Source organism: Polypterus senegalus, chromosome 4, assembly GCF_016835505.1.
Source record: "Polypterus senegalus isolate Bchr_013 chromosome 4, ASM1683550v1, whole genome shotgun sequence".
In the NCBI taxonomy this organism is placed as follows: domain Eukaryota; kingdom Metazoa; phylum Chordata; class Cladistia; order Polypteriformes; family Polypteridae; genus Polypterus; species Polypterus senegalus.
In genome coordinates, this window is record NC_053157.1 from 167,467,718 (window position 1) to 167,495,089 (window position 27,372).

A 27,372-nucleotide genomic window follows, 5' to 3' on the forward strand; every position below is an offset into this window, starting at 1 on the left:
TTTCACGTTTTTATTTTTTAAATAAACAGATATAAATGCAATTTAATATCTGCCATTCATTTACTAGCTTACCTTATCCACCTAAAGAAACATACGAGATACATTAAAATGTACAGAATGACGTGTGTTATGTTATTTCACCCACTAACTGCTGCTTATCCTGGTGAGCACTATGGAGACAGCAGGCTGACTTGAGAAGACCAATCTTTCCATTTCTCTACAGCAGCCTTCAGCTACAACTGGGAATTATCAGTGGTTACATCAACTGAAAAAATATAATACCATGAGTGTGCCCTTTGCCTATGCCTTAAACTTCTCCACTGACAAATGCCTGGGGACATCCTTACTAGAAGCCCCAAGAAACCTCATTTGGCTCTGTTCAAAACCATTATCTCTATTCCCAAGCCATACCACGTTCCTCACACTACAGCTACAATTATATCTTTAAGATTGTGGAGGATGTTAATATTGATAAATATATATTACAATGATTTCTGTTTTGGTCATTAACCAAAGTTTAAAAAACAACAGGCGAAGATGGAGATGTTGACTAACTAATAAATCAATGCTTTGCTTAAGAAAGGTCCTTTTCCCAACTTTGCCTTTGATCATCTAAAAGTGTACTCTTTAAGATAAGCTGGAAGAGTTTAGAAATGCTATAGTTTTAACCACATGTATCATTGAAATACTATTAAAGTTGGCCAGGTTCTTTTTAAGAAAGTGACAAGTACACTGACCAGTCCTTCTCATAATTGTGCACTTTTAAGAATTGCATTCCTTAACTACAGCCTACTGAGATGTAACATTTTTACTTCCTCCTGAAATATTTTCAGTTTATTTAAATTAAATTTCATCTGCCACACATTAACCCAAGCCTTAATTCTGTCCAGGTTCGACTGTAATTACTGTATTGACTCTATGTAAAAAATGCATGTTAATGGTTCATATATCGCCAACTTTCCAAAGCACTCTAAGACAAATATTGTTCAGTTGCGATTACTTACTTGATTTAATCATTTTTAATGTTTGAAGCACTTCTCTCCCTCTACTATCTCCAAATCACTGAATACTTTTTTTATAGTCCATACAAGTACTTACTGGTCACCTAATTTTTCACTTGAAAAATATTACATTTACAGCATTTGCCATTTCAGGTTCTTGATATATAACTTCATACTTATTTACCTAAAACATATCACATGTTCTTTGAATATTCTTTTCTTACTAAAATAATTAAATACTTTGAAAGCTCACAGAGAACACTACATTTCATGGTTTAAATTAGTCAGCCATGATTTCATTTTATTTCTGGAATGTGGATTGCAGCAGCAATGTGCTAAGCTAAACAAACCACACCTCTCCCATACCAAAAAACTACTTTCCTGGTTCTCCTGAGAATTACTCAGATGTTCTCAAATCACTTGAGAGATGTAATCCCTCCAATGCATCTTGGATTTACTCCTGGTTCTTCTTCTAGTGGGCTGTATAAGGGAGTTATGGACAGATTATCCAAACTATATGCTTAAAATGTCCAATTTTTGTCAGGAGACACAGAAGCTCTGCTCCGAGGTCCCCCCAGATTACAGAACTCTTTACAGTACCTTGTCACAAACATAGTGACCAGCAATCCTGAGCAGGAACCTCACTTCAGCTAATTGTACTTACTGTCTAATTCGTTTGGCCACTTCCCAGAGCTTTTGATCAGAAGACCAAAATATAAATAAACCAATAAATTAATAAGCCTCATCGGACATCCTAAATCCTGCATCAGAATTACAGACAGGAAAGCTGTTGCCACTGAACCAATTTTTGTTGAACAATCTCATAATCAATTTTCCCCTAACTTGTGAACAAGACCCCCAAGGTGATTTATGTTGACAGATACTGTATAATTCCCTTTTAAGCACATAAACTACTGCACTAAGACAGAGTGCAGCTATTCAGTAAAATTGCCAGACTCATTATTCACAACACGTGTCAGACATATGATTACTATGCTTGGATAAAGCCAATCATCTTTAAAAACTATATTATTTTTGAAAATAACAATATTAGGTTCTAAAGGTACATCAGAACATTTACAAATGAATAAAATGTATTTCCCAAATCAAACCTTACCATGCCAAGTACAGATGCTGCCTTACAAATAGCAGGTATCAAATACTGGTTAAGGATCTCATCTTCAGATGGATGTAGCTTCTGTAGCTCTGTCAAAGTGGTGTACATCATTTCATACTGATTCCTTTCAGTGAACAAATCTGACACTGCAAGAAGCTAGTTAGGCAAATTAACAAGTTAAATTCTTTTCATTAGGTCGATAACATAAAACTAGTTACATACTACAATGTTTAAGGAGTTTGTGAGCCACCTCCTATGTGCACTGTAGGAAGCTGAAGAGCTGAAAGTACATTGTGCCCCTCACTTTTAAATCCCTTGGTGACTCTTAAATTTTTTTAAACATTAGCCTGTTTACTATAGATAATTATTTGCATGTTTGTCCAGTCACAATTACCCTATTGTCTATGCTCTGCTGTATAAAACATGCCACTTTGTAAATGGAAATGGTTAAGAAACTAAATACTACAAACAAATTTGTTAACTACTACAACCGATTACTTAGGTGAAAATGAGATGAGCATTTCCACTGCATATATATTGGATTTCAGATGTCAGAAGGTCAAATGGATGCATGAAGCTCATGATGGAACATGACTTTCACAATGCAGAATATATAGTATAGTTCAGTGGTTCTCATTCTGTGGGGCAGGCCCCCCTAGGGGGGCGCAAAGTAACAAAAACGGGGTGCGAAGATGTGAAAAAAATAAAACAAGAATCAAAATTATGAAAAATACATCTATTGAAGCCAAAACAAATTAACTTAGATAAATGTTAAATGTTAAGTAGGTATAATAAAATATGCATCTATGATATATCATTAATTAAAAAAGAACAAATTGGTATTAGTAGGCTCCTTTAAAAAAAAAAACGTTGGGGGCACGATTAAAACTGTTATGAAAACTTGGGTCGCAAATACTTAACACTAGAATTACCAGAGCCTACAAAAAAACTCGTAAATCCATCCCATCTTAAATCGCTTCTTAAAACCGTTCTCACCTCTCCGCCAGCGTCTTTTGCTAATCTAAATGTGCTGATAAAAGAAAAGCTGCAAGTAGCCGGCTATTCCATCCCCCCACCGACTTAGAATGTGCAGAAACTTCTCCCAGCTCATGCCTTGATTGATTTTCTGGGAGTGAAGTGGAGTTATAGAGTGGAAATAATAGATTGTTGTTTGGAACACACACATTTCATGTCTGAACCGTTTCTACAGTAATCTGTGTAAACACATTGTTAAAACAGAAACATTTTTTATATTCTAGTAGTAGATGACAAAATGTAGGCATAAACTATATAATGTATGAAGCCTGAAGTCCAAATATCAAAGAAATATTTTCACAGTAGGTACAAATCTAACACAACAATTGCACTTTTATTCATAAATATAACTGCAGAAACAAAAAGCCGCCTTAACATGCGACATTGCCACTTGTTTATTATGACTGCCTCCGTGGCGCAATAGAATCAGCTGCCGACTGGAAATCAAAAGGTTGCGAGATCGATCCTGCACCACTCCGTTTTGAGAAGTAAACTGCTCTTAGTCTTACTATTTTAGAATAAAAACATACATTTGATTTCAGTCTGTAAGAGCCGGTATAATTTATGATACTTGTAAAGGTTAGCTTTTTTATTTTTATTTTTTATTAGTCAGTTTTATTATCTCGGCCATGTTCATGAGCCCAAACACACCCCACCCCCGCATCTGATACTGCTGTTTTCACATAGACGTGCTGTAACAGAGGTAAACTCAGCTCCCATCTACATCGGAGCAAGAATGCACATACCATTGCTTGCATACTAAAGTGTCAGCAGGCACTTTTCGTGGCATTACACACATTTTTGAGCACGCCCTCTGCACACTACTTGTGACTTTAGGCTTTAGGAAGTAAGTAAATAAATAAAGGTAAATCGTGTCATAAAATGATTTCTTCAAAATGTCACATATATTTTTCTCTTTTTTTTAAAATGTGCGTTGATCACCGCCAGCATGTTGTAGCATACAGCATCTGGCCACCTGCATGTTCTTGCGTGCACTGAATAAGAGACAAATATACAGTCTTACTGAGAGAATCAGACTGAAAAAAAGCAAACATTTAGAAATGCCATACTTTTACAGCTGATCGGAAGCTGTTCGTTTTCAAATAATATTGCATTTCTCTCTATGCTGTGGTAACAGCGTCCGATCAGCTGTAAAAGATTACTGTAGAAACGTAACAGACATGAAATGCATGTGTTCCAAGCAACAATCTATTATTTCCACTCTAAAACTCCACTTCACTCCCAGAAAATCAATCAAAGCATGAGCTGGGAGAAGTTTGTTCATGTTCTAAGTCGGTGGGGGGATGGAATAGCCAGCTGCTTGCAGCCTGATTTTTATCAGCACATTTAGATGACAAAAGACGCTGGTGGAGAGCTGTGAACGATATTAAGAAGCAATTTAAGGTGGGACGGATTTACGAGTTTTTTCGTAGGCTCTGGTAATTCTAGTGTTAAAGGTTGAGAAACACTGGTATAGTTTTAGTTTAATGCAGATCTGTGCTATATTCCTGACAATCCAAACATGTTTAAGAAGTATTTCCACTACAGTAGGTTTACAAACTGTAATGAGTGTTAATGGTAGCATTTATTTTGCTTTATATGAAAATGTAAAAATTTCATATATAAACAAATCACTGACGTAGCTTATCCAAGGTTAAGACTAATGTTGAAAATCAACAGTAATTAAAGGCATGCTATAAAGACAAACATTCTGTGAAAAATGTATTCAGAACTCAGACATGAATCAGTTTTGGATTTGTATTACTGGTCAACCAATGAAGACAGCATCACACACAGTGTGTAATAATAAATATACAGAACAATAAAAATGAAATGAACTTTTTTTTATAGAATACTACACATACAGAAATGGTTTGGCAGCTATTTATTATTACTGTATGTTAAATCATGCATTGTGTATTTTTTAATCCTGCTATACGTACCGAACGCACCACCTCACTTATCAGTATTTCTGGAGTTTTTTTATTGCTGGAACCACTGGGCAGAATCCATTGACTATAAAGCTCCAGTAAGAACTGTGAACAGGAGTGGATGTCAACTCCAGCACGGTGTTTCCTGTAAAAATTAAAACTGTAATTTACTTTTGAATGTTTTACTAGAACTAACTTGTTCAATATATATGATCTTTGTTAATTATAGAATCACAAAACATTTAACAATATAGATAAGTTAGGCAAGAAGTGCAGTATGTATTTTACATAAAAAACAACAGATCATCTAGTATGTGCAAAATGGCAAAGGCAATAAAAATATGTATCCTATCTTTGGCTAAAAACTGATACTAAAGAGTAACTCAGTGGGAAAAAATGTATTTTTGAACTAATTCAACTTATTTAAAGAAAAAACGTTTTTCACCAAACTAGTATCTGAAACAGTAACAGTAGGAGTGCAATGTGCGTCCTAAAGCAAAAAATAGTACGTAGTTAGCAAGCACCATTAAAATGTAAAACATTTCTATAAAACACTTGATTGTAAAGCGGATTTACAGATCCTTTACACTGACACCTAAAGTATTTTTCTTGCTTAACACTTATGCTTAGAGTGTTTGTGTGTATACATATATATATTAATAGGTTTTAACCCTAATGCATACACCTTGCATCACCGGAACACCTGGAGAAGCAAAGGAGCGAGAGAGGGGCAATTCCTTCCCAGGCCGCAAGAGGGAAGCCCCTGGATTGTATGGGGGCCATGGAGCTTGGAAACTCAAACCTGTGGGGGTCTGTGGCCACTGCCAGGTGGGCCTGGACAGTTCTGAAGACATGGACTGTAGCACTTCCACCACACCAGGAAGTGATGCTGGAACAGGAAGCAGGTACAACCAGAGTGCTTCTGGGTGCCCATGCAGCACCAGGAAGTGCTGCAGGAAGGTCATCAGGGAGCACCTGGAGCACATCCGGGTGCATTATAAAAAAAGCTGCTGAGCCCTTATGGGCAGTTCTTCCACCACACCTGGAATTGCTGCTGGAAATGAGTCATCAAGCACGTGGAGCACTTCCGGGTGCCTTATAAAAGGAGCCAGCAGCCACTACTCGGAAAGCCGGCATTGGGAGGAAGAGGACAGAGCTTGAGGGAGAGGAGTGGAAGCGGCAGAAGAAAGAGAACAGGAAAGAAAAGGACTGAGTTTATTAGGGTTTGTGCACTGTGTGTATTGTGCTGAAGAAGGAATAAAATAAACATGTGTTTATGGACTTGTAAGTTTGTGAGTCTATCTGAGTCAGAATGACCTTCCACTATATACACACACTATATATATATATATATATATATATATATATATATATATATATATATATATATATATATATATATATATATACTCACCTAAAGGATTATTAGGAACACCATTCTAATACGGTGCTTGACCCCCTTTCCCCTTCAGAACTGCCTTAATTCTACGTGGCTTTGATTCAACAAGGTGCTGAAAGCATTCTTTAGAAATGTTGGCCTATATTGATAGGATAGCATCTTGCAGTTGATGGAGATTTGTGGGATGCACATCCAGGGCACAAAGCTCCTGTTCCACCACATCCCAAAGATGCTCTATTGGGTTGAGATCTGGTGACTGTGGGGTCCATTTTAGTACAGTGAACTTATTGTCATGTTCAAGAAACCAATTTGAAATGATTCGGGCTTTGTGACATGGTGCATTATCCTGCTGGAAGTGGCCATCAGAGGATGGACATGGTCAGAAACAATTCTCAGGTAGCCCGTGGCATTTAAACGATGCCCAATTGGCACTAAGGGGCCTAAAGTGTGCCAAGAAAACATCCCCCACACCATTACACCACCACCACGAGCCTGCACAGGGGTAACAAGGCATGATGGATCCATGTTCTCATTCTGTTTACGCCAAATTCTGACTCTACCATTTGAATGTCTCAACAGAAATCGAGACTCATGAGACCAGGCAACATTTTTCCAGTCTTCAACTGTCCAATTTTGGTGAGCTTGTGCAAATTGTAGCCTCTTTTTCTTATTTGTAGTGGAGATGAGTGGTACCCGGTGGGGTCTTCTGCTGTTGTATCCCATCCGCCTCAAGGTTGTGCATGTTGTGGCGTCACAAATGCTTTGCAGCATACCTCGGTTGTAATGAGTGGTTATTTCAGTCAAAGTTGCTCTTCTATCAGCTTGAATCAGTTGGCCCATTCTCCTCTGACCTCTAGCATCAGCAAGGCATTTTCGCCCACAGGACTGCCGCATACTGGATGTTTTCCCTTTTCACACCATTCTTTGTAAACCCTAGAAATGGTTGTGCGTGAAAATCCCAGTAACTGAGCAAATTGTGAAATACTCAGACCAGCCCGTCTGGCACCAACAACCATGCCACGCTCAAAATTGCTTAAATCACCTTTCTTTCCCATTCTGACATTCAGTTTGGAGTTCAGGAGATTGTCTTGACCAGGACCACACCCCTAAATGCATTGAAGCAACTGCCATGTGATTGGTTGATTAGATAATTGCATTAATGAGAAATTGAACAGGTGTGCCTAATAATCCTTTAGGTGAGTGTGTGTGTGTGTGTGTATATATATATATATATATATATATATATATATATATACAAGTTAGTAACCCTAAACTGGCCCAGTGCAGGAATGTGTAGAAGTGGGTCCTGTAATGCAGGAGGATTATAAAAAGAGGGCTCAGCTTAAATCAATCTAAAAAGGAAAAATGGTTGAAAGAGGAGAACTCTGGGCATGTCACATACGAGTTAAATTTTAATTCTACATACTGAACAGGGGAAATTCTGAATGGGTTTTGGCATTTTATGTAAATATTTTTTCCTGTTTTTAGCCTTGATTATTTTAAACAAATATGGTCAGAAAGACATACCAAAAAGAAACAGACAAGTACAGCAATATACTACATGTTGATTACCATGCTTATAAAAACTTCACTGTACTCTGTACATAAAACAAAAACGACTCTAAAAATCGTTATATAACAAGAGATTCTTCAAACTGAAATCAATAGCAAGATAAAATTTACCTAAATTAGAGTAAACATTAATTGTTGAAGGATGTAGTTGCAAAAAAGAAGTGTACTGTCTACAGTAAGTTTTACTTCCATGTGCTGTGATCATGCTACCAATACAGGTACTTTGCTACTAAGTATACATTTCTAATAATGTTCAACTACAGTACTGTTCAACTGCATTACAACTTAAAATGACAGCCTTTTACTTTCGTTTACTTTCACCGTCTTTGTGTTTTCTGAAATCTGCTATAATGCCAAGAGTCATCCTTCTGGAATTTACATCTGTGGAAGTTACTCTCCTTACTTCTGCTTGGCCTCTAGTTTCTTCTTTTGTCTTTCTACAGTTCTGTGGATATTGTTACCATAGCATTTAGCAGCCTCAAGGGAAATACACTTAATGGTGCTTCTACGAGTAACAAAACTCAATATCAAATGCTTCCTCCAAAAAAATAAATGTATAACAAATGCTTGCATATTATAATCTGTTCAGTTAGCCAATAAAAGGTGTCATTTTGCCTGAATTCTCATAGTAAAGAAAAGACAACATATAGTACAGTGGATATTAAAGGTCTACACAGTTTAATTGAAATTTTATTTTTTGCTGCTGTATATGTCGAAATCATAACAAATCATGTCAGAATTTTCCAACCCATCATATAATCTTGTACAAAACAATATTAAAAAAGAAAAAAATTGAAAGAAATTCCTGTTTACAAATAATGTTCCAACCTTGCACCCAATGCTTGCTGAAATAGGCTTAAGCTTTCCTGCGATGCAGCCCTACATAATCGGGTTAAGAAAATGGATGGATGAAATAAAAATCAAAGAAAGTTCAATGGGAAATAAAAAAAACAAAATGCATTAAAAGAATGAAGAAAAATGAAGAATAAATGACAAAGAAAAAACCTGCAAAATTATTATTACTTTTTTTAAATTATACTTTACTTAGTATTGAGGAAGAGTGTACAGTAGACAAACCTCGAGTTTATTGGAGATGTTGGAGGTGAAGCAGGAGCTGGGAGGTCACTTTCATCCTCTTCATCTTCATCCCACTCCTCCTCCCTAAGTGGTGTAATATTGTTTCCAAGCCAAACCGAGTGAATGGAGACCTATAAAATTAGTAAACATTATGTCATAGATACAGATACAAAGCGCAGAATAATATTCTGTGCAAAGGTAGTCTACACTGACAAAGATGTGTATCAAGGAATCACTATCTATTATTATTGAACCATATAATTGTCTGATTATATTAAGACTGTTGTCTGTGTGGTATGATGTGGTGTATTTGAAAGGATTTTAGCAGAGTGCATAATTTAAATATTAAAAAGTTATAAAATAATAACTAATCACTGTAAATTAGAAACTAATTTAACAAAGTGACATGACTGTTTCATTTTCCTCTGCCAGCTTCATATTATTCATATTTATATTTCCATAATTAAATGGAATTTGAAGGGGAAAGATACACGCAAGAAACCTGAGTAAATGCATAAATAAACTGATTAAATTCAGTTGGATAATTTTAAAAGTAAATTTTTTGACGAATATACCAACTCCACAACTGTGTCATTTTATCTCCTTTATATCTATGCACTAATAAACATTATCGGCCCCAGTATTTCATCTTGATGTTACCGCTACTTATCTTTATATATAATACGCTACTGTGGCTGTTTGTTTGTCTGTCCAGGGTTTTAAATCACCTGTAGCTTGCAAACCGTTTGTCCTATTGACCTGAAATTTGGTACATATATACTATGTGATGTCTACTATCTGCTTTCAGGGTGATGATTGACCTCCAAGGTTATTCCTCTATTTATTTTTATCTTATTGTAGAATCAACTCGCAGCAGCCAGCAGGGCCGAATGCTCAAGTCAAGTGTATTAACTACACGCTATCGTGCAGTGCGCCGTTACTGGTTATTACATATTTGGCTAACATTTTTACTCAAAGCGACTAAAAATCTTAGTATAGCAGACACTGAATCAGCTAGCTGACTATACTTAAAATATGTCAAACTGCAATTACTTAAGTCTGCCCTAAACTAAGGTATGCTCATTCTTGACAATGTCACAGCCATATATATCTTTAAAACATATGTCATAAAAAACAAATGTTTGGATACGTCTAAATTAGCACTTTTTTTAAAGTGCTTCTTTTAGGTCAGCACTACCTATATATTATTTATATTACTGTTTCTTTTGTCAGCATATATCATGATGTAATATTTTATACATACACAAACAACAGACACGTGAAGATTGCTCAGGTTTTTTTTTTTCCCCTTTCCATTTTGGCTATCTGCTCAGAAGTTGCAACCCTTTTGTAATTTTTTTACTTTTACATAACTAAACCTATGAAGCAGAAAGAAAAACAGTTCGAGAATAAATTTCTAATAGACTGCACTGAAAAGTATTCCCATTTTACTGTTAATCACTATCCTGAACCCTAACAGTAGCTCACAGTTCACGGTTTACCTGTGACGTTTTGAGCACAACTGTATTAAAAGCTTTTAGAAAGTCCCTCTTGTAGACTGGAGTCATAAATCCAACTTTCTAATCATCAGGAATTTCTTTAATCTAATCTGATTGCCAGAGAAAATTTTATTAAAAGGTTAAAAACAAACTTTCATGTATTTAAAGACTAATGGTAAAGTACTTTCAGGCTCACAAGTTTTATCTGATTAGAATGTTTCTAGTCCCTGAAAGATGATTAAAAGATGATTTCATCTTGCCTGAAGAAGAGGCCTGAATTGCCTCGAAAGCTTGCATACTGAAATCTTTTTAGTTAGCCAATAAAAGGTGTCATTTTGCTTGTCTTTTCACTACATTCATAATGGCTAACATGGTACAACACCCTAGTACTATAGCCCCTAAAACAAATTCAATTTAATATTTCAAAATATACAGCCTGCCTTCACATGCACCATATAGCATAAAATAGGCAAACATTAAGCATGGCAAAGGCCAATCAAATTTCCTTTAGTATGCCTCCCGTACAACCTAGGGAAAGCTTTTGACACTGAATTTTTTGTCCAAGCAACAACATTTTCATGAATTTTGCTTCACTGCCAAAACTAAATTTGCATATACTTTATATTTAATATATGTACAATAATTCTAATTAGCTTCATAAATCAAAAACTAACACTTCTAAATCAATAAATCTGACATATGCTATGAGCATTACTCCTAAAAAGTATATTTTTTATTTTTTCTTCCACTGCTGCAATGTACTGTATTACATTTGATTTCTGAATTAGAAAGCTGTACTATAAAAAAATAAAATAAAAAAACACAACCTTGAGTTTTATTTCTTATAGGGAACACATCCCAATATGTACTGTTTCACTTGTGAATAAAATCTGAAATATGCCAAACAAGAAAAGTTTGAAATTCTAAGCGAGTGTTCATGTTAAGAACATACCTACTATAAATATCATGTCATGGACTTTATTTTTCCCGGTATTTATAGAAATATGTTCCACATAAAGCAACAAAGAGATATGATATATGAGAGGTGCACTTCTTACTACTGGCAAATTTTCAAATAGGGATTCCAGTAAGTCATTAATAAAGTATATCTACTTGTGTTTTGTTATACTAACACAAGATTTTGTCCATCAGCATAAAAACAAGCTTTTTAACACTGACACCCTTTTAAAGCTAAGTACTTTCCAGTTTCAATGAATGTGCAGACATATTTATATAGCGAACAGCTATTTACAGTCAAAGGCATTTCAATCAAATATAACCAAAATTAAAGTAATGTGTGATGGAGGGAAATAAATATATATATATATATATGTACAGTATATTTATTAATATATTGCTTAGAGCAAACTTCTACAAACTTACCTGTCCCAGTTTATAGTCCATGTTGCCCAATTCTCTTTCAGTGTTTATTTGCAGAAGTAGTTTCTCATGGCTAATCATTGTACCTAAAATGTTAATTTTGGGTTAGCTTGTTATTCAACCTCTGCAGTTCTAACATTAAGAAAAGATCTAAAAATTCCATTTCACCTTTTATTATCATTCGTTCTTTATTCAAAGTAACAATAAAAAATGTATTTCTCCAAAAATTAAATTATCAAGTGTTAAAGTATTAACACATATCCATCCAGTCATCAATTTTCTGAAACTACTTATCTATAACAGAGCTGCATGAGCTGTAACTTAACAGGGATTCCTGCACATTGCAGGGTACACTCGTTGGAAGTATGAAATGTTTTTATTTTACAGTCATTATCTAGCTGCATGCACCTTGGATGTGGAAATAAACTCAACTCCCAAGAAGAAATATAGGCTAATGCTAAATTTTTTACGCAGATTACTCCATGGCCAGCAACAGAATTTGGGAAAAAGATTGTACCTTCTACAACACCACGAAAGACAATCTTATAATCTAACAATTTCAAGGTTTACCTGCTAGACATAAATTATGTGCATCTGTTAATGCAAGTATTGGTAGCTAATTATTCCCCTTGTAATCATTTTGTCAAACGATTTTCTGCAAAAATTATGAATGACAAATAATATTAGCAGATGTACCTGTAACTGAAGAGGAGAGAAATGGAACAGGATCCCAAAACTGATACTGGTATTGTGTAGCAACATTGTCACGTTTTGAAACCATTGCTTGTATTTCTCTTTCCACAATGCCTCTGATTAGACTCAGTTTCCTTCCAAATCTGATAGTTAGAAAATTAGTATTTACATCACTAGGAGTGTAAAACAAAGTAAAATGATAAAATTACAATATAAAGGACTATACAATATAATGCCTGGCATCTTAGTTTTGCGAGGTACACATGTGATTCAGCTTTAGATTGCTTAAAAAAGTAATATGAATTATCTTATTTAGTATATTATCTTCAAAGAAATATTAATTTTTTATGAATGGTATGTCCTGTAGATTGTTGAAATATAACCAAATTAGCATTCATTTTACCGTGTATCCAGTGCTTTTAATGTCTTGTTTCTTGGTTGCTGTTCCAAACAACTTATAGCTGGGTTTCCTGCCATTGGGATTGTCATTGCACTTAACACTAAAGATGTAATGGCTTTTACTGCAAGAACATTAATCTGGGTCCTTTCAAGATCTTCCTGTAAGTAAAAATAGCAGAAATCATAGATTTTTAATGTGAGTGGAACGTCTATCATCTCAGTGTGGACTGAAAGCATGAAAGGTTTGGTATTAAAGAAATGTAATTTGATTTAACAAGGTCATCTCTCACATGGCTCACTTTTGCTTTTGTTTCAAAATAACAAAATGCAAGGTGTCACAATTATGACTGCTATACAGTCATAGTTGTTGATCACTGCTGATAACAAGTGAATAAAAGTACAGAATTCCTCATCTATACACACAGTATATAAAAAAGTGATTTATGTACTCATTATCCATACATTTCAGAGAGTGCCTTCTTAAGGAATCTCCTGTAGGCACATCAAATTATTAAAATGAAATATTTGTTTTGTGAGAGATGGACCAAAAGCAAAGTTTATTTTATCACATGGTATTATATGTGAATAAAAGTTTTGATTGACACAATCTGTTGAATCTAACTGTACATCCAGTGCAAATTATTACACCCACAGCAATGTATGCTGTACACACCATGGGCATGGATTCCACAAGATGCTGGATTACTTTTCCTTGTTGACATGATTGTATCACACAATTCTTGTAGATTTGTCAGCTTCACATTCATACTGCACATTTCCCATTCCACCACATCCCGAAAGTGTTCTATTAGATTCAGATCTGGTAACTAAAAAGGCCACTAAACTCATTGTAATGTTCAGGAAACCAGTTTGAGACAGTGACTGTTGCTCTGAGACACAGTGCATATTGGATGGACATATTCACTAGAAGATGGGTCCATTTTGTCGATAAAGAGATGCACATGGTCAACAATAATACTCAAATATGCCATGGCATTTAAACAATGACTGATAGATTTTAACATGCCCAGGAAAACATTCCCCACACCATTATACAATCATCCTGGACTGCTGACACAAGGAAGGTTGGGCACACTTATTCATGCTGTTGGTCCCAAATTCCGACTCTTCCATCTGTGCGCTTCAGCAGATATCAAGATTAATCAGACCAAGTTATGTTATTTCCAGTCTTCAGCTGTCTAGTTTTGGTTAATTTGTGCCCACTGTTCTTGGCTGACATGAGTGGAACCCGATGTGCTCTTCTGCTGATTTTGTGCCATACTAAGTAAACTTTAAGGACTTGTGTGTGAAAATTCCAAGAGAAGAACTATTACAGAACTATATAAGCCAGCTCGTCTAGTACCCACACTCATGCCACAATCAAAATCACTACATTACATTTTTTTCGCCATTCTAGTAACGATGTCAACATTAACTGAAAGTTCTGACTTGTATCTGCATGAGTTTATGCACTGCTTTGTTGCCAAAAGATTGGCTGACAGATAATTTCATGATTTACATGGTGTACATGTATTTCTAATAATATGCCAAGTGAGTGTATATTGGCTGGGTGGTTATTTTTTTTTTTTAGTTTATCAAATATGATGCCAAAACACACTGCAAAAAATAAAATAACACATGAATAAAAGGTGTTTTCTTTTTTCCTTTTTGTTTCACACTTACTCATATTTAAAAACAATACAGTTTAACATTGTTGTCATGTTATTTCATGCAGTTTTAACTGAATGGACCTATTCTAAATCATTTGCATAGGGAGGTGTAAGGGAAACTGGAAAAATGCTAATTTTGCCGTGTGGCTCTGTTATATATTGTTTGTAAATGTCAAGCTTGACAATATGGGGCCTTTCACTTAATGGATGCAACACAACTGCACATGCTATTGTACACGAATGGTGATGTGAATTTCCCCTTGGGATTAATAAAGTATCTATCTATCTATCTATGATAAAAACCTTTTCCAGTTTTAATACATTCTAGGACTAGTGTGATTCTGACTTCTCTAATTTGCTGATATTTAACATAATGAAACAAATTTCATTTTTATTAATCATCCTGTACACAGTAAACATAAATTATCATCATGATCTACACCAGTGTTTCTCAACCACTTGTTTTTTATAATGGTAGTAGGTCACTGCTTCAAAGATCATGCTCGATTCACCAAAGGGAAAACTCCTAACTTCCCACCCCACTTTGAAGTTTGCGATCTATTTTTTATTCACCAAGCGGGGCCAAGTCTTATGAGTGCACTCAGACTTCTCTGAAGATTGTCCTTAATTCATTAAGGGGAATAGTTTCAACTCCATAAAGGCCGAGAAGCACTGATTTAGACAGTATCTAAAAATCCAAAAAATAAATAAACAGCTAACCATGTTGAATAATATTATTAGGAAAACCAGCGTTTACTTTTAACATATTACTCCATGCTTTTTAAGACTAAACCATTCTGGACTTTACCTCGTGTTGGCTTTCCTCTTCATGGTTCATTGCAATAGGCTGAGTAACCAGAACACCAAGGAGAGTTGCCCAAGTTTCTTCAAACTGAGTACGACTAGTCCATCCTTAAAAATAAAGTAATGACAAAGTAAGTACTATACACTAGGCACTTATTATATGTAGGCTAAACAGTATAATGTGACTTTCATTGTTACTATAAATGATACTAAAGTAAAAAAAAAAATCTTCAACTGAATAAACTGGAAGGTCATTAGTAGATATAAAAAGTAAAAAGTAGTAGATATAAAAAGAAGACAGATAGATAGATAGATGGATAGATGGATAAATACTTATATTAATCCCTGGGGGAAATTCAAATACTCCAGCAGCAGAATACTGATAAAGAACAATATTAAATTAAAGAGTGATAAAAATGCAGGTACAACAGACAATAACTTTGTATAATGTTAACGTTTACTCCCCCGGGTGGAACTGAAGAATCGCATAGTGTGGGGGAGGAACGATCTCCTCAGTCTGTCAGTGGAGCAGGACATTGACAGAAGTCTGTTGCTGAAGCTGCTCCTCTGTCTGGAGATGATACTGTTTAGTGGATGCAGTGGATTCTCCATGATTGACAGGAGCCTGCTCAGTGCCCGTTGCTCTGCCACGGATGTCAAATGGTCCAGCTCCTTGCCTACAATAGAGCCTGCCTTCCTCCCCAGTTTGTCCAGGCATGAGGCGTCCCTCTTCTTTATGCTGCCTCCCCAGCACACCACTGCGTAGAAGAGGGCGCTCGCCACAACCGTCTGATAGAAGATCTGCAGCATCTTATTGCAGATGTTGAAGGACGCCAGCCTTCTAAGGAAGTATAGTCGGCTCTGTCCTTTCTTACACAGAGCATCAGTATCGGCAGTCCAGTCCAATTTATCATCCAGCTGCACTCCCAGGTATTTACAGGTCTGCACCCTCTGCACACAGTCACCTCTGATGATCATGGGGTCCATGAGGGGCCTGGTCCTCCTAAAATCCACCACCAGCTCCTTGGTTTTTCTGGTGTTCAGTTGTAGGTGGTTTGAGTTGCACCATTTAACAAAGTTAAATTTATACTCCTCCTCCTGCCCACTCCTGATGCAGCCCATGATAGCAGTGTCATCAGCGAACTTTTGCATGTGGCAGGACTCCGAGTTGTATTGGAAGTCCGAGGTATATAGGCTGAACAGGACCGGAGAAAGTACAGTCCCCTGTGGCGCTCCTGTGTTGCTGACCACAATGTCAGACCTGCAGTTCCTGAGACGCACATACTGAGGTCTGTGTGTAAGATAGTCCACACAATCCATGCCACCAAGTATGAATCTACTCCCATCTCTGTCAGCTTGTCCCTAAGGAGCAGAGGTTGGATGGTGCTGAAGGCGCCAGAGAAGTCCAGAAACATAATTCTTACAGCACCACTGTCTCTATCCAAGTGGGAGGGGGATCGGTGTAGCATAAAGATAATAAGAGTCCTCCGCTCCCACATTCTCCTGGTATGCAATCGGCAGAGGCTCGAGGGTGTGGTGGACCTGTGACCTCAGGTGGTGAAGCAGCAGCTGCTCCATGGTCTTCATTACACATGACGTCAGAGCGACAGGCCAGAAGTCATTCAGCTCACCAGGACGTGATACATTTGGGACTGGGGTAATGCAAGATGTTTTCCAAAGCCTCGGGACTCTCCCCTGTTCCAGGCTCAGGTTGTAGATGCACTGTAGAGGACTCCCCAGCTCCAACGCACAGGCCTTCAGCAGTCGTGGCAATACTCCATCTGGACCCACTGCTTTGCTGGCACGAAGTCTCCTTAGTTCTTTTCTTACCTGGGCTGCTGTAATTGTGGGTGGGGGGAAAACTCTCTCCTATGTTGGTATCAGCAGAAGGATGGGTGGAGGGTGCAGTACTCCGAGGTGAGAGTGGGTTAGGGTGGTCAAACCTGTTAAAGAAGTTGTTCATCTGGTTTGCTCTCTCCATGTCTCTCTCAATGGTGGCACCCCGCTTTGAGCTGCAGCCAGTGATGATCTTCATCCCATCCCACACTTCCTTCATGCTGTTATTCTGCAGCTTCTGCTCCAGTTTCCTCCTGTAATGCTCCTTCGCCGCCCTGAGCTGGACTCGGAGTTCCTTCTGCACACGCTTGAGCTCATGCTGATTACTGCCTTTAAAAGCCCTTTTCTTCTGGTTCAAAAGGCCCCTGATGTCACTTGTAATCAATGGCTTGTTGCTAGCATAGCAGCGTACTATTCTTACTAGAACTACAATGACCATACAGAAGTTGATGTAGTCAGTAGTGCAGTCAACAATCTCCTCAATGCTCAATATATGATCCCTGCAGGATATCCCAGTCCGTAGATCCAAAGCAGTCTCTCAGAGCCTGCTCTGCCTCAGGGGACCCCTTCCTGATTGAGCATGTGGTTGTAGTAGCTCCCTCACTCTTGGTTTGTAGTGAGGTTGAAGCAGAACCAGGTTATTATCTGCTTTCCCAAGTGCAGGCAGTGAGGTGGCGCTGTATGCGTCTTTAACGTTTGCATACAGTAGTTCAATAGTCCTATTTCCCCAGGTGTTACAACCCACATACTGGGAGAAGGCAGGTAATGTTTTGTCCAGCGTCACTTGGTTAAAGTATCCAGCGATTAGCACAAGCGCCTCGGGGTGCCGTGTTTGTAGTTTAGCAACTGCGGAATGGATGATGTCACACGCTATCTCCATGTCCGCCCAAGGAGGGATATAAACAAAAAAAACAATGGCGTGTCCAAACTCTCTGGGCAAGTAATAGGGACGCAGACTTACGGCCAACAGTTCGAGAGAGAGTGGAGATTTTAATGTTTACATGGCCTGAGTTACACCACCTTGTATTGACATAGAGAGCGAGTCCTCCTCCTTTCCGCAAGTGCTTGCGTCTCTGTCTGCTCTAACTGTGCTAAACCCGGGTAGCTCCACGTTAGCATCTGGGATGTTAGTTGTTAGCCACGTTTCACAAAAACACAACAAACTGCATTCTCTGTAGGTCCTGACATTTTTCATCAGCGCAGCCAGTTCGTCAATCTTATTTGGTAGTAAGTTCACATTTCCCAGGATCACAGATGGCACCGAAAGTTTGTAGCGCCACTTTCTCTCTAGACGCTTGACTTTTATCATTGCGCCGGCTCTGCTGCCACGATACCACCTTCTTACCTCGTCAGGTAAATAGGGAACCACACCGCCGCGGGCATTTGTTCTGAGCGCTAGAGGTTGACTACTTGAATAGATGAGTCTCGGTGTGTAAAAATCCATGTCCAAGTAGTAAAAAGTGCCCAAGGAACGTGTCCACATAAAAGAAAGTGGTAGGAGTGATCAGTGAAATAGAGAAAAACAGTGAAAAAAGGTAGAAAGATAGAGTCATATACAGAGCTGCTGGAGAGGCTGCCACTCGCGGTGGTGACTAAGTCACTAGAACAAGTAGAACAAGAAACTCTGACTGAGGGTCAAAGAAATTATTCTTAAAGTGCTATTTCAGAGGATGTAGTAACACAGTCTATTCCAACTTTGCTTGACAGACAGACGGTTTTCAAGTAATCAATAGAAGTTGGGAAACTTGTGCAAATTGTTTGCTTCAACCTGCAGGGCTTAATTTACTTTAATTGCTGCTGACCATCTGTAGGTTGTAACCTATTAGCTGTTCCCTGAAGAAGGCCCATTTGTAACATTTTCAGATTTTCCCGTTTTTCAATTTTTGCTAACCTAAACTCTAAATTTAAACCCCTGGCAGTTTCCTATTTACCTTTTCAGCATTTTAGGTCATTCACTATATTTCAAGAGACTAAACTTGAAGAAAAGCTAGAACAACTAAGTTATTCCAAAACTTGAGCCCAGTAGTGTATATACATATATGCACTCACCGGCCAATTTATTAGGTACACCTGTTAAAATTCTTGTTAACACAAATAATCAGCCAATCACATGGCAGCTACTCAATACATTTAGGCATGTAGACATTGCCAGGACGACCTGCTGAAGTTCACACCAAGCATCAGAATGGGGAAGAAAGGTGATTCAAGTGACTTTGAACGTGGCATTGTTGTTGGTGCCGGAGGAGTTGGAGTGAGTATTTCAGAAACTGCTGATCAACTGGGATTTTCACAAACAACCATCTCTAGGGTTAACAGAGAAAAGTCCAAAAAAGGGAAAATTTCCAGTGAATGGTAGTTCGCTAGGTGAAAATGCATTGTTGATGCCAAGAGGTGAGAGCAGAATGGCCAGACTGGCTCGAGCTGAAAGAAAAGGTACAGTAACTCAAATAAACACTTGCAGAAAAGCATCTTTGAACGCACAACACATCAAACCTTGAAGCAGGTGGGCCACAAAAGCAGGAGACCACACTGGGTGCCACTTTTTTCAAATAAGAACAGGCAGCTGTGGCTACAGTTTGCACGGGCTCACCAAAATTAGACAATAGAAGACTGAAAAAACATTGCCTGCTCTGATGAGTTTCTGCTAAAAATAGAAATGCCCATGGGAGATAAGGGTGTTGACTAGAGAACTAAGCATTGCCCTTTAAATACAAATATCAAATGGCTATATGCAATATCAGAAAACAGCTCTCGGGGGGAAAAAAAATAAATAAACAGCTCATTATAAACAAAAAAATCTTTGTATTTAAAAAGTTACATATCTTTTATGAGTATATAAAAATGAAAAAAAAAATCGCTATAAAAATATCACAGACTTCTTGAAAGGAACAGAAGCCTGTCAACAGATTCAAGCTCAAATCTTGCCAGTGTAATAGGTAACAACATTACTTCCTGTACTGAATACTGTCTCTTGGGTGGGACACTCATTACATGAATACAGAGAAATTTTTGTAAAGATCACTTAGTCAGGGAGGGCTTGATTCATGGAGTTTCCACCAGAGAAAAGGATCTGTTTCAGGATCTGTACCATGTGAACTCAGGTCACCTGCTCGTTGCACTTTGTTTGTCTGCTTAGTTTTGCACATGTTTTAAACAAGCACAGGTAGAAGCACCCACAAAATAAAAAAAAAAAAAATAAAGCTGGAAATCCACAAAGGGAGCAAATAAATCATGTATCTTAAAATTGTTTTTTATTCCTAAGTTTTCAATTCCTACCAGAAGTCATCAGAGGAAAATAATTAGACTTACAGGAACTCAAGGCAATATATAGCAAATAAAGAGAGGAGGATAGGTGGATGTGGTGGGGGGACTGATGAGGTGGGGTTCAGAGAGTATTGGTCATAAAGTCTTACTTATTATTTGCATGTTCTTCTTTTCAAGCCTGCATATGCTGGATTCATATCCAAAAGGGTTCTCTGGCACTGTTAGTATTAGCCTTGAATTTTACTTGCACTGAGTCTCATTTAAATGTGTGTCTGGTCAAACTTGTATGTGTATAAATCAGAGACCGTGGGTCCTTTCTTCTAACTGCATTGCATTCTTCCTGTATACATGTGGCAAGTGTTTTTGGATGTTTGCATATATATCCTCTGTCAACTATGACTTTGCTCATCCCAGAACATCTTTAACTTCACCCTCACATAAGCTTTGTTTTGCTGACCTGGCTTCACTAATTACACTCACCAAAACTACTTACTTGACTCATGATGTGAGCTGCCAGGTCCTAAAATGCAAAAATACTTAACCACCAAATTACCATTATGTAATTTAAACAAAAAAAAGGATATTAAAATCAAAAATAATTTTACACTTCAGTCAATAAAGATTAGTGCTTTAACTGCATTACATTGATAAAACTGCAACTTCTAGTATTGGCAATGATTTTAAGTGTTGGATGACATAAATATAGTAAAGAATCTTACCCAAAACATTTACACGAAACAAAAATTCTTTGAACACATCCTTCTCTTGCAGGAACTCTACTGGAATTTCTGGTAGTGTTGTACCATACTCTCCACAAAGTTTGGGGGACCAGCCTAACTTCCAGACCTGAAATAAATGTCAAAATAATATGCATATTTACGTTCTAAGTTTTCTATTAATTACTTGGTACAAAACATAATACTGCAAGTAATGCCTAATAAAGAAAAAAAAGAAGAAACCACTGCAAACATGTTATCAGTTTACATTAAATGTCAGTAGATGAGATAGTTTTGTCTAATACTCAGAAGGTTTTCTTTTAAATATTCAATTACTTGTGCTTATTATTACCAAATATCAATATATTATTACACTTACCAGTGGAGGTACTCTTGAATAGCTGTTGACAAGAGGCAGTCTACCCAGACAAATGATTATATTGCGAAGAGGAAAAGACAAAAATGCTGGAATTTTGTTGTTTCTCAAATGCCCAAAAGACAAAATTGTGTGTAGACTTTCCACTAATTCAACCATTACTTCACAAGCCTTTCTGATATTCAATGGACCTGCAATGCACAATAAAGCAGAACATAAACTGTGGTACAATAATAAGGCTCAATCTAACAGCTTGTATCATATACCTACTCCCTTTACCACAGAGAGAGCAGAAATAGGAAAATGTTAATATAGAGCAGGGGTGCCCAATACATCAATCGCGATCGACAGTTAGATCGGAAAGGGAGTGCAGGTAGATCGTGTTGCATTCGAAAAGTTTTTTTTTTTTTTTAAATATTAGTCTATCATATATCCTCCCTATGGTATTTGCCACTTGATTGACATACAGGGCGGCCAGTCTGAGATCTCTCTTCTTCTCACACACTGGTCATCCCACACACACGATCAAACGAGCGAGCTACTGCAAAACTCTCGCTATCTAAGTGATCCTGTTAGCCTTCCAATTTATATCGACTAAAGAAGGGATTAAAAAAAAAAAAGTGTTGGTTATGGGCTGGATGTGGAATTGGAAGAGGATTTTTTTCACTTTTACAATGTCACAATCGAAGTGCGTTTGTCTGATCTGTCAATCTATCATTGCTATTTCCAAAGAAGGAAAATGTGGAAAGGCACTTTCGAACTGTTCATAAAAACTAAGAAACTGACTTCCTTCCGAAAAGCAATCTGGGAAAGTGAAAGGACAGGGAGCTAAAATCACAGTTAATCGGACAGCCATCATATTTCACTTGGCTGAATTCAAAAACAAAGGCAGACAAACCGAAGCATCATTCCGGGTGAGTCACTCGATCATTAAGCAAAAGAAGTCCTTCCAAGATGGAGAGATGATAAAAGATGCCTTTGTTGAGGTAGATGCCAAGGGAGAAATTCCTGCTGAGATTTCAAGACCCCTGGCCGGAGAAAAAGGAGTTTCTCCTTGTCATTAAACATGCAGAATACAAGCAACTTAATAACGATCAATGGCCTCTAGGCATGGCATTTTTTTCCCGATCTGACCAACATGTTGAATGAGCTTAATTTACAGATGCAAGGAAAAGAGAAAACAATGGTCAATATGATTAGCTCAGTTAATGCTGTCAAAACAAAAAATGCAACATCTGTCCTCAAAGCTGCAGAGCCTTGATTTGGGGAACATCTAAAACCTCACGTCAGAGCTGGAGATGCAATGGAAGGTGTGTGTGCAACTTGACAGCATATGCTACACAGAGCAGATTGAAAATTGTCTGTCAGACTTTATCTAATGGAAAAAAAGTAATGATTCGAGTGTTGCCCAATGTAGCGGAGTAAGAATAGCGTTTCTTCTTCACAAATGTACTCAAGTAAAACTAAAAAGTATGGTGCAGTATAATTACTCTTGGAAGTACAATTTTTAAAAAAAAAGTAAATGTAACGGAGTAAATGTAACTTGTTACTACCCACTTCTGATACTCAGTATATATATATATATATACTTTGTATAACCTTCCTTTGCCAATATAACAGCAAGGAGTCTTCTCTTGTAAACTTTTATAAGGTTGGAGAATACAGAGCATGGCATCCGAGACCATTCTTATTTACATAATCTCTCCAGATAATCCAGGGTCCTAGGCCCTCTCATGTATACTCTCCTCTTCAGATCACTCCACAGGTTTTCAATAGAATTCAGGTCAGGGGACTGAGACGGCCATGGCAGAACTTTGATTTTGTGGTCAGTTAACCACTTCATGGTTGATTTGGACATGGTGTTTCCTGCTGGGAGATCCAATTGTGACCCAGTTTTAGTTTCCTGGCGGGGGCAGCCAGGTAGTGATTTAAAATCTCCTGATATTGCATGGAATCCATGATGCATGAACCCTAACAATGTTTCCAGGGCCTTTGGAGGAAAAATCAGCCCACAACATCACAGAACCTCCAACATATTTCATTCTTTTCATTATACCCATCCTTCTTTTTACACCAAACCCACTTTGCGTGTTTATTGTCAAAAAGTTAAATTTTTGTTTCATCAGACCATATAACGAGGTTCCAATCAAAGTTGTAGTAACATTTTACAAACTTGTTTGTGGATAACTGACAAACTGACAGAAAAGGCTTCTTTCTGGCATACTTTCCAAATAATCTGTTGGCATTGAGATGCTGTCTGATGGTGGTTCTGGAGACTTGACAACCCCAAGATTTTACTTTTTCTTGCGATTCCCCAACAGTGATCCTTGGAGATATTACTGCCTCTCTTACCATCGTTCTCACTGTATGTGGGGGTAAAATAAAACTGGGTCCTCTTCCAGGCAAGCGTGTCACAGTTTCAGTTGACGACAACTTTTTATTATTGCGCTAACTGTAGAAATGGGCATCTTCAGGTGAGTAGCTATTTTTTTCTATAACCATTCCCTAAGTTATAAAGGGCAACTCACTTTTTCCTCATTTGAATTGAGTGTTCTCTTTTCTTTGCCACGATGATGACTGGTTATTAATCAGACATTCATTTCCAAGACTGGTTAAGGGAAAGGGGCCCGTGGTCTTGGGGCTGGAGTGGGTGGAAGGAGGACGATGGAGAGTGGAGGCGGCCCGAAGAAAGGCATTGTGGCTTTGTGTGATTTTGGGGTTTGTGCACTGAACTGTGGCGTAGTCTCCTCATGCTGGTTTGCGGGCTCGGTAAGGCGGCGGCAGCCGCGAGGACTGCGGAGGAAGAGACGCTGCAGCTCGAAGGTGCTGGCATGCCGGCAAGCACGCGTCGCCGCAGAAGGGGAGCCAAGATGGCGCGGACCAGAAGTCCCTCCCCTGACAGGCACGCGATTGGGCGGTGTGTCTTGTGTGCCCGCCGATGACTGCAGAGAGGCGGACCAAGGAATGTCCATCACGGGCAGGGGAGACCCGATTGGGCGGAGGAAAGGCCCACAGGAAGTGGCGGCGCCGGAGGCTGACAGACAGGTAGGCTCGCGTCGGTTAACAGCTTTGTATTCCAGATTTCGAGTAATCAGGAGGTCGGCGCCGCTGGCTGTATCTTGCGCGGCGAGGGAGTCGAGAGGACGCTGACTGGACACGGGCTGCTAAGTGCCCGGGTCCTAAGCGCCCTCCGCCCGAGTATAGGGACGCAGACGGAAGAGGCGCCTTCATTTCCATAAGGAGTCTCAAACCGTCATGGCGTCCCAGAGTGAACGGAGGAATAAGAGGCTGCTGATTTCAGCTGGAAAGTTCCTATACACTCCAATCAACTTAATGCCCAATTTAAATGGGAAACATGCTTCAGTTACATTGTTTCACATTCATTTCCAAGGCCCCGGGTGCCAAACAATGCACCATGGGTTGGTGCTCAGATTGTGTCTCCGCCCCTGTCCCTGCTAGGAGTGCGGGCCGGATGTGTTTTTGTTAAAATGCCAGGGGCCATATTTATTTCTTAAGATTTTCTGGTCTCTCTACACCAGGAAGTGCTGGGGAAGATATATATATATATATATATATATATATATATATACCAGCTTTTGAGAAGAAACTGTTTTATGGTGTGGTGGTTTATGAAAAATAATATATATATACCAGCTTTTGACAGATGAAAAATAATCGCGCTTAATCAGTAGTATGTGCGACCCACGATTTGTGAGTTTGAGTGTGTGTGTGTGAGTGTGTATGTGCTCCTGTGTGGCTTTGTTAGTTTTACTATAAAAACAGTTAAACATCAGTTATTTGTGAAGCGGGAATATTCTGGTCATTTTGATCCCTGATCAACATTTAAAGAAACAGAGCAATTACAGTGTTTTCCTCCACAGCATCCTTTCAGAAAATGGGACTAAGTTCCTTGCTGAAGCAGATCGCCCTTTAATGAAATGCTGCCAATACGGAATAACAGATATCACCAAGCGGCTTTCCGCCAATGATAAACCAGCATCTCATGAGGTGAAAAAATGGGACGTACTGTGGTTGCGATCAATGCTTTCTGGTAACTCTGCTTTTGAGAAGAATCTGTCATGGGTGGGAAAAGAGGGAGCGAGTGAGGCGGGTACAATGAGGCGGGACGGAGCAAGGCAGGTATAAAAAAGTGCTTTGAAATCGAAGACCCCCAACCAAGAGGGCTTACGAAACAAAACACGACAGACAGGCATATGCTACTTGTATAAAATGTGCACAATAATTACAACAGTGTTGAAGCAATGATGAAACGAATGGGAGATGCTAAACATGGGTGGCTGCGTTGTGCCTGCCCATAAATCCCAACCAATGTATATATCTGAACGGATCTATCTGAACCAATATACATATATCTGAACTGATGTATACAGTATATCTAAACCAATCTATTTAAGCCAATATATATATCTAAACCAATGTACTGTATATCAACCAATATATATATCTTAACCAATGTATATATTTGAACGGATGTATTCAAACCAATGAATATATCTGAACGGATGTATCTCAACCAATGTATATATATCAGAACGGATCTATGCAAACCAATTTACATATATCTTAACCAATGTATCTAAATCAATGTATATATCTGACTGGATGTATTAAAACCAATGTATATATTCAAACCAATGTATCCGAACCAATGTATATTTTTCCTGAACAGCCCCTCAAAATATATTATATACTAGCAAAATACCCGCGCTTCGCAGCAGAGAAGTAGTGTGTTAAAGAAGTTATGAAAAAGAAAAGGAAACATTTTAAAAATAACATAATATCCCTGACCATCTCATCTTCATTGTCAACCGTTGTAAAGATAACAGGTTTCATTCATCGAAGTGATCACTACCCAAATCGGTACTCGTGAATCTAAGATGTTTAACAGGCATTCCCAGTATTAAGTTGTGGATTTGCCTGCGAATATTTAGCGGCAGCGTGTCTATGAACGTAATTTAAACTTAAGCTTTACACCTTGCCTTTCTATTGATATGTCTACAAAGGCTTGTTCAGCTTCAGAGGGTTGTTCCTCTCTTACTGCATCAATAAACAGCTCATCTTCCTCTTTATCACACACTGAATGCATGGGTTTACCTTTCCCAGTCCTGCAAATTTTAACGAAGTGGTGCAATTTACCACATATTTTACACTGTCTGCCTTTAGCTGGACGTTGACTTTTTCCACCGTGTGGTTTGTTTCCGCAGTAGGTGAACTTATGAATATGCATGTATGCGTCAGTCGCTTCATATTCTATTGCTGCCTTCTCAATTGTGCAATGCGTTTTTTGTTCAGCGCTCTTTGGAGCTCTTGCTTGTTCTTTACGTACTGCATTCACAGTCAGTTCACGTGAGCTGCTCGGAGTACATGCATTGAAGGTTCTCAGCTGTGCTTGTGCTATCTCGTGCGATCTTGTGATGTCCATGGCTTTATTTAATGTTAGCTAAGACCCGGCACTTAAAAGTTTCTCTCGCACTTTCGCTTAGTTTGTGCCAACCACTAGTTTATCCCTGACCATCTCATCTTCATTTGCATAAGCACAGTCCTTCACCGGCGAATATTTAGCGGCAGCGCGTCTATTGGAT

The 27,372-nt window shown here is 38.2% G+C and overlaps 1 protein-coding gene across 4 annotated transcripts in view; it reads right to left on the reverse strand.

The window, feature by feature from the left end:
* Nucleotides 1-27,372, reverse strand: part of htt (huntingtin) — a 240,301-nt gene that overhangs the window by 15,808 nt on the left and 197,121 nt on the right. For all 4 annotated transcript variants that reach the window (XM_039751643.1, XM_039751641.1, XM_039751642.1 and 1 more), the window contains 9 exons: nucleotides 21,773-21,960; nucleotides 21,397-21,523; nucleotides 15,582-15,685; nucleotides 13,108-13,262; nucleotides 12,708-12,847; nucleotides 12,015-12,097; nucleotides 9,133-9,263; nucleotides 5,097-5,229; nucleotides 2,119-2,274 (listed from right to left, as the gene is read on the reverse strand). In XM_039751643.1, coding sequence (XP_039607577.1) covers nucleotides 2,119-2,274; nucleotides 5,097-5,229; nucleotides 9,133-9,263; nucleotides 12,015-12,097; nucleotides 12,708-12,847; nucleotides 13,108-13,262; nucleotides 15,582-15,685; nucleotides 21,397-21,523; nucleotides 21,773-21,960 — 1,217 coding nt within the window. The remainder of the gene's footprint in view (nucleotides 1-2,118; nucleotides 2,275-5,096; nucleotides 5,230-9,132; nucleotides 9,264-12,014; nucleotides 12,098-12,707; nucleotides 12,848-13,107; nucleotides 13,263-15,581; nucleotides 15,686-21,396; nucleotides 21,524-21,772; nucleotides 21,961-27,372) is intronic.